Source organism: Chrysochloris asiatica, unplaced genomic scaffold, assembly GCF_000296735.1.
Source record: "Chrysochloris asiatica unplaced genomic scaffold, ChrAsi1.0 scaffold00530, whole genome shotgun sequence".
Taxonomy (NCBI): Eukaryota; Metazoa; Chordata; class Mammalia; order Afrosoricida; family Chrysochloridae; genus Chrysochloris; species Chrysochloris asiatica.
In genome coordinates this window covers 553,577-562,256 of record NW_006409048.1, presented here as the reverse complement: position 1 = coordinate 562,256, position 8,680 = coordinate 553,577, and the positions used below count along the sequence as shown (strand labels likewise).

The 8,680-nt window shown below is 43.5% G+C and overlaps 1 protein-coding gene across 1 annotated transcript in view; it reads right to left on the bottom strand.

The window, feature by feature from the left end:
* Nucleotides 1–8,680, bottom strand: part of LOC102839697 (zinc finger protein 345-like) — a 74,166-nt gene that overhangs the window by 54,267 nt on the left and 11,219 nt on the right. The window contains exons 2-3 of the mRNA XM_006877566.1: nt 4,207–4,347; nt 4,050–4,151 (exon numbers count right to left, since the gene is read on the bottom strand). Of these exons, the coding sequence (XP_006877628.1) occupies nt 4,050–4,151; nt 4,207–4,347 (243 nt within the window). The remainder of the gene's footprint in view (nt 1–4,049; nt 4,152–4,206; nt 4,348–8,680) is intronic.

Genomic DNA, 8,680 nt, shown 5'->3' with positions numbered 1-8,680 from the left:
CGGACATTGTTTCGTTCTGCTGTGCATGGGGTCGCTATGAGTCGGTTCCAACTCGATGGCACCTGACAACAACAACAACAATCCAGGAGAACTTCCTTTGAAGAGAGGCATGTTCTATCTCTGCACAGCCCCAAATGGTAGCCACTAGCCCCATGTGGCTAGTACTTAACATGTGACTACTGCAAGGAGCTCTGCTAGCGTAGTGGTTACGAATCGGGCTGCTAACCTCAAGGTTGCAGTTCGAAACTATCAGCTGTTCCGTGGGAGAAAGATGAGGCGTTCTACTCCCGTAAAGATTTATAGCTTCGGAAACCCTGTACAGGGTCGCTATGAGTCAGAACCGACTCCACAGCACATAGCCACCACTGCAACTAGAGCGTGGTGGCTCCGTTCCATAAGCATGGGACTCCCAACCACAACATCCACGGTTTGAGTCCGCCAGATAAAGATGAGGCTTTCCGCTCCCTTGAAGATTCAAAGCCTCAGGAACGCTAAACAAAGCCACTCTGGATTGGAACCGATTTCACAACCCTTAACAACAGCAGTGCAACTGAAGAACTCAACTTTTTCTTTTCCCTTTAACTAATATTACTGAACAGAGTGGCAGCATCAAAGGGCTCAAGCATGGCAACAATAGTGAGGTTGGCCCAGGACCGGGCAGTGTTTCGTTCTGTTGTGCATAAGGTCACTATGGGTTGGTACCAACTTGATGGCACCTAATAACAACAACAACAACGTCTGGTTAGCGGACACCACAGGCCTAGTAAACTCACTAGGACCCTAAGCGGACACCACGGCAGAGAGGCTGGGCAGCTGCCACCATCACAAGGCCTTTGTCTTCACAGCTTTCTGTTTGCTGGGAGCCTGTCACAAAGGGAGACGGTGTTGGTAAAAGCAAACTCAACTTCCTCACTGCCATCAAGTTGAGCCCGACTCACAGTGAACCTATATAGGGCTTCCAAGAAACTGGTCACTTTGAACTGCCAACTTTCGTGTTGGTAGTCCAGTGTTTATCCTACAGAGCCACCGGGGTTCCTAGTAAAAGCAAAAGTAACATTCAATTCAACTTGGTTGCATTACACAATTAAGGTTACATTGCGAAGACTGGATATTCCAGAACACTAAATGTGCTTCTAAAGAATTTATACATAGATCAAGAGGCGGTTGTTAGAACAGAATAAGGGGAATTCTGAATGGTTTTAAATAAACGATGGTTGCAGCAATACATCAACAGGGAGTGGCCCAGAAAATCAACTCGGATTCAGAAGAGGACATGCAACTAGAGATATCACTGCTGACATCAGATGGATCTTGGCTGAAACCAGAGAATACCAGAAAGATGTCTACTTGTGACTTATTGAATATCCAAGTCATTCAACTGTTTGGATCATAACAGATTATGAATAACATTACTAAAAATGAGTACTCAAGAAATCTTCAGTGTGGGCATGAGGAACCTGTACAAAGACCTACAGGTAGTTGTTAGAATAGAACTACAGTTTAAAATCAGAAAAGTATCTTTTCACTATGCTTAGTCAAGCTGTATGCTGAGCAAACAATCTGAAACAGAACATGGCATCAGGATTTGAAGGAGACTCATTAAGCATCTACGATGTGCAGATGATACAAGCTTGCTTGCCAAACGTGATGAGGATTTAAAATACTGGTGAAGATCAAAGACTACAGCCTTCAGGATGGATTGCACTTCAGTGTAAAAAGAAACAAAAATCCTTACAGCTACAAATGGAACATTAAATAGTATCGTGATAAATGTGGACGTTGTGAAAGACTTCACTTTGCTTAGATTCACTATCAACACTCATAGAAACACCAATCAAGAAATCAAAGGATGTTCTGCATTTGGCAAATCTGCTATAAAAACATCTCTTTAAAGTGTGAATGCGCACAGCAGTCTGGTGAAAAGAGATGGGGATAAGATTCCTATGAGTCAATAGTGAGTAACTGTTAATCATGACTAATTGCAACAGTCACAACTGTAAAGGTAGAAGTTTTGTAACAAAAAAGGGATGTAGTTAATCTTTCAGTCCAGAAACAGAGGACCCTAGGACCATCAAGGGAGAAGAGCATGAGCGGAATGTGGGATCCTACCGGGAAAAACAGCGACACCAGAGATGGAGGCAGAGATGAAGACATGGAGAGAGAGCAGCTGAGGACTCTACATTCATGAAAAGAGACAGGCTGTGTGCTGGTGGCCAGGAGGCAGGCTTGCAGAATATGTCCTTTGGTTGTTTAAATGATCATACATTCCTGAGTGTTTTTGTGTACATCCCAAACAAACAAAGAAACAAAAACAGAGGGACTAGAAGCAAATACTGTTGAATGATGATGCATGGAGGGGACTGTCATCATTGCAATGAAAGAAATATGATAGGATGAGTGTAAAACCCATATTCTCCCATGTAAACTATCATTCAATTCACAATAAAAACTTTAAAAAGAAAAAAAGTGTGAATGCGCAAAGATATCAGTTTGAGGACTAAGGTGCACCTGACCCCAAGCCATGTATTTTCAATCACCTCAAATGCTTCTGAAAGTTGGATAATGAATAAGGAAGGCCATAGGAATATTGATGCATTTGAATTACGGGGTTGGCGAATCCTGAAAGTACTATAGACTTTCAATAGAACAATTACATGTATCTTGGAAGAAATCCAGTCAGAATGCTCCCAAGAAGGGAGGATGGTGAGACATGTCTCTGGACTTCATACATGCCATCAGGAAGGACCAGTCCCTAGACCATACTTGATAAAATGGAGGATCGTCTACAAAGAGGAAGGCCCCCAAAGAGGTGGACTGACACACTGACAGCAACAATGGGCTTGAACCTAACAACTGTGACAAGAGTGAACTGTGCTAGGACCATCAAGAGAGGAACGCACAGATAGAATGCGGGACCTTATCCAGAGGAGCAGCAGCGCCAGAGATGGAGTCAGAGATTGGGGCATGGAGAAGGAGAGCGACTGAGGAATCTAGATTCATCAACTAAGAAGAGAAGGACTAAGAACTGGTGGCCAGGAGCAGACTTGCAGAATGTGCCCTTTGGAGATGTAATTTATTATATATGCCTGAGTGGGTTTTTTGTTTGTGTGTTTTTTAAAAAAAGCTAAAGTGGATAGAGAAATACTTTTAACTGATGATATATGGAGGGGATTATGATCAATGTAATGAAACAAGTTATATGAATGGTTGAATGTGAAACTGATGATGTGCCCTGTAAACTTTCACTCAATCCACAATAAAAACCTTAAATTAAAAAAAAAGGAACCTCAAAAAGAGTGAAGTGTGCAAGGCCTGGCAGTGTTTTGTTCTGTTGTTCACAAAAGGTCGCTAAGAGGAGGAACCAACTTAATGGCAATTAACAATGTTTCCTTAAACATAGTCCTATCTCTTCCCCGCAGAGCTGCTAGTGAATTCCAAGCACCAATACTGTGGTTAGCAGTCCAGCAATTAGCCACCGCACCATCAGGACTCTTGTTAAGTGCCGACAAGTAGGTTCCGACCCAAAGCGACTCTGTCTGGAGTTTCCAAGAAGCAGCCGCTGAGCTTGAACCGTTGACGTTGCAGTTCTAACGACTTTGCAGTCCAGCGCATTAACCCACAGGGCCACACATCAGGACTCTACTAGCATTAAAATTGTTAAGCGCCCATAGTGTTGGTTCGGACTCACAGCAACCCTGAATTGTTTACAAATTGTTAGGTGTCATGAGTTGATTCCCACTCAACAGTGACCATAAGGATAACAGAATACAACTCAGCCAGGTACCATCGCAACTTATCAACTGTCAGGATGTTGGTTCCAACTGGTTGTAGCCCTGTATAGTGTTTCCAAGGTTGTAAAAGATGAGCAGAAAGCATCATCTTTCTCCCGCGGAGTGGCTGGTGGGCTCGAACCGCTGACGCTATGATTCAGCAGTCCAGAACTTACAATGCAGAGGAAAGACCGATACTCCTGCCTGCAAGCTCCCTGTCTGCGTGCGCAGCACTGCCGGGGAACGGTCCCGAGGCGGTTCGTTTCCACGCCGGCTCACCGAAGGTCCCAAGAGCACAGACTGCGCATGCTCACTAATTCCGGCACGCCAACGCCACTGCTCTGAGAATCTCCCTGCTGAGCGAGGAGCCCCACGATTTACCTGGGGACAAGCGAAAAGACACAGGTCCCATCCACCTCCTCTGACACCACCGCACTCTTGGGCCCAAGCCGCCCCGGCCTGGGAGATGGCGGACAGCGGCGGCGCCTGGAGGCCCGGGCCTAGCGTAGCTCTGAGCAGCCCGCCGAGAGCGGAGAGGCCCTGAGAGCCCGGCTGGGTGGGCGGGCTGCAACCGGTCCTGCAGCACCCCAAGGGGACGAGCACAAACCCACCTGACTCCGCGGCCAGAGCACATCACAACTTGACAGCGGGCAGCGAACACCCACTTCCGCTTCCGTTTTGGGGGAGTTTTGGGCGGAAGCGGGGAGGGAGTTGCGAGGTAGGGGGAGGTGGGGAAGGTTAGAAATTTTGAAAAAACTAGTTTGTCTCAAATTAATCTAACGTTTCCAAGTTATTGGTTCAACTAATAGTATCTTCATTTTGGCCAGGTTTTTACTTTCAACTGCCTTCATCTTGTTGTTGTTAGGTGCCAACTCAAAGTGACTTTATGCACTACTGAACGAAACACTGCCCGGTTCTGGCCCAACCTCACAATTGTTGCCACACCTGAGCCCATTGATGCTGCCACTTTGCCAATCCATCTCGCTGGGGGTCTTCCTCTTTTTCTCTGACCCTCCACCTTACCAAACATGATATCCTTCTCCAGCGACTGGTCCCTCCTGACAATATGTCGAAGTTTGGCCATCCTGGCCTCCAGGGCGCACTCTAGCTACACTTCTTCCAACATGGATCTATTGGGTCTTTTGGCAGTCCATGGCACTTTCAATATTTTCCTCCAACACTATAACTCAAATGCATCAATTCTTGTATGGTTTTCCTTATTCACTGTCCAGCTTTCGCATGCATATGAGGTTATTGAAAATACCATGGCTTGGGTCAGGCACACCTTAGTCCTCAAGCTGTCAACTTTGCTCTTCAGTACTTTACAAAGGTCATCAGTACTTTACAAAAATCTGTGCCGCAGATTTTCCTAATGCAATACGTCTCGTTTGATTTCTTGACTGCTGCTTCGTTTTAGATTGGACTATCGTTAGGATTTCTATGTGTTCCATCTGGTGAGGTCCATGTGTACTTGAAATAAACCATTTGTTTTGCAGAAACCTATCATTCGTTCTCCAGCAACATTTCTATCACCAAGGCCAAATTTTCCAATTACTGGTCCTTCTTCTTTGCTCCCAACCTTTGCATTCCAATCACCAGCAATGAGCAATACATCTTGATTGCATGTTTGATCTATTTCAGACTGAAGAAGTTGGTAGCATTCTTCTATTTCATCTTCACTGGCTTTAGTGGTTGATGCATAAATTTGAATAATAGTGGTATTAACTGGGCTTCCCTGTAGGTGCATGGATATCCTATCACTTACAGCATTGTACCTCATGACTGATCTGGATATGTTCTTTTTGACGATGAATGCAACACCATTCCTTTTCAATTTGTCATTCCCTGCATAGTAAACCATGTGGTTGTCAGATTCAAAATGGCAAATACCAGTCCATTTCAGCTCACTAATGCCTAAGATATCAATGTTGATGCGTTCCATTTCATTTTTGACAACTTCCAATTTTCTCAGATTCATACTTCATTCTTCTTGGATCAACTATCAACATTCGCGGAAGCAGCAGTCAAGAGATCAGAAGACGTATTGCATTAGGCAAATCTGCTGCACAGGAACTTTTTAAAGTGTTGAATAGCAAAGATGTCACCTTGAGGACTAAGGTGCGCCTGACCCAAGCTATGGTATTTGAATAACCTCATATGGATGCGAAAGCTGGACAGTGAATAAGGAAGATCATAGAAGAATTGATGCCTTTGAGTTGTGGAGTTGGAGGAGAATACTGAAGGTACCATGGGCTGCCAAAAGAACCAATAGATCTGTTTTGGAAGAGGTACAGCCAGAGTGCTCCTTGGAGGTCAAAATGGCAAAACTTCATCTCTCATACTTTGGACATATTGTCAGGAGGGAACAATCGCTGGAGGATGTCATGCTGGGTAAGGTGGAGGGTCAGAGAAAAAGGGGAAGACCCCCCCCCCCAACGAGATGGATCATCAGGTGGCATCATTGATGGCATCAAGTGTGGCGGCAGTAGTGAGGTTGGCCCAGGATCGGACATTGTTTCATTCTGCTGTGCATGGGGTCGCTATGAGTAAGCTCTGACTCGATGGCACCTGACAACAACATTGTTAGGATAGGTGCTGTAGGATAAGAACTAGATAGCTAACTGAAAGATCCGTGGTTCAAACTCACCTTCTGCTAGGTGGAAACCCTAAACAGTGTCTCTGTGAGTCAGAACCCACTATGAGGCCCTTATCAACAAAATTATTAGGATAGAAAGTACAGTGGTTCTGTGGAATAGGCACTGGACTGCAAGCTACAAGGTTGGTGGTTAGAGTCGACAGCTACTCCACAGGGCAAAGATGAGACTGTTTGCTCTGGCAAAGATTTATACAGCCTTGGAAACCCTATATGTGAGAAACAGTGTCCATAATGACAAATGCTCTAGTAATCCAATCTGTACTCATTTTAGCAAGAGTGAGGTTTTCTTTATAAGATTTTGCAAAATCAGGTGCCCAACCCAGAAGAAAGGGCAGACACGCCACATGGCTGGCCTGCAAAGAATTTCATTACCCAGTCTAGAAAAAGCCCCTCCTCCAGTTCCAGTTCCTCATTTACAATTCTTCCTGGAATGGCCCATTTTCCCTCCCACCAGAGTAGCCTGAATGGCACCCAAGTCTTAATGACTGTATTCTTATTTAAAGTTTCTAGTCCTAGAACAGATTTCTTTCCTCACTTCCCCCAATTCATCCTGCTTACATCTCCCTGGGTGTGAATCAATAACCTATGTCTGGTCTAGCAATCTGTGCACCCTTTATTCCTGAAGAGGGACCATCCTAAGACTTTCTCACATATATAAGATCACTACCAGTTGATAAGATGGAGTCCTGGTGAGGCTTTGTGGGTTAATGAGCCAGACTGCAAAGCCGCTTGAACTGCCAGGTCAGCAGTTCAAGCTCACCAGCTACTCCTTGGAAACCCTATACAGGGTCGCTATGGGTCAGAATCCACTCCAGGACACTTAACAACAACAACCAGTTGGAACAATTGTTAGGATCCTGAGTTTCATTCTGCTGTATGTACACTGTGAGTTAAAAGAAATCAACCTGGAATCAACTCAAGATACTTAACAATTGTAAGCAGTATGGAACTGATCTGTTTAAAAATCCCAAACTGAAAATAAATTTTGAACCTGCAAATTATTCTACATGTAACTTTCATGATTATTATATACTGTAACTTTTTTTTTTTAAGTTTCTAATATTTGGAATTAATAATATAATTAATATAAAGAAAATTACAGGAAAAGGCATATGCATCCTTATTAAATAACAACATAATGAATATCTGTTTACCCACCACACTATTCAAGAAATAGATTACCATTGCCAAAGAAGACCCTAAATTACCCCTTCTCTGTTTCTTCCTCTCTGTTCTGATTAACAATTACTTTGGGGAACTTCTCAAAGGTTATAAAACAATATCTAACCCTAGTTTTAATTTCATTCATTCCTGGATATTCCTGAATAGCATTCCATGTGTGGAGACACTCCGTCCATTCTCAAATAAATAGACACGTGAGTTCTGTTTTTGGTGAAGCTGCTCTGAACATACGTGCATATGTTGAGGACACATTTTCATTTCTCTTGTGTAAATACCTCTGAGTGAAACTGCTGATTCATTCCGAAGCTGTGTGTTCAACTTTAAAAGATACATGGCACTAACAACTGTTAGAAATGAATCCCGATGTTGCATAAAAGACACTCGGTGAGACTAAATTACCTTGGCAAAGCAAAATTTACTCCTGCAAGAGGGTGCATGCTCATAGCCGTACATACAGGAACAGGCCAGCAAGCACACCGAGTGGACAGTCCACTCAGGTGTTTAATCCCTGACATGAGTCTCAAGGATGTGTCTCACCCCATTGGCTAGGGTTTTGACTGCACAATCTTTTCCCTTATCTGGTTGTTGGCTAGTTCAAATTTTTTAAGGCGCGGATTCCTACTTTAGGAAAAGAAAAAGAGAGCAATCATTAACTCTTTACTCACTTCAGGAAGTAACCAAAGAAAAACAGAGAGATCATAAAGTCTTTACTTCAGGAAATAAAAAAAAAAAGGTTACCCGAATACAAATGACAGTGTTCTAATTTGTTGAGTAATGATTGGGGGGGTCTTAAAATCTCATGAGAAGCCATCTAGGGTACAATTAGTGATCTCTCCACATTTATAAGAAAGAAGCATAATGGAAATTGAAGAACCATGAGAAAAATTAGCCCAATGGTCTCAAGGGCCACATGACCATCAGTTTTCGTGCCCTTGAAACCAGAAGAACTAGATGGTGCCCGACTACCACAATCAACTGCTTTGAAAGGGATCACATTAGAAGGTTCTAGATAGATTGAAAGAAAATGTGAAACAAAACTGAAGATTATTAAAAAGACCAGGACTGCTGGTCA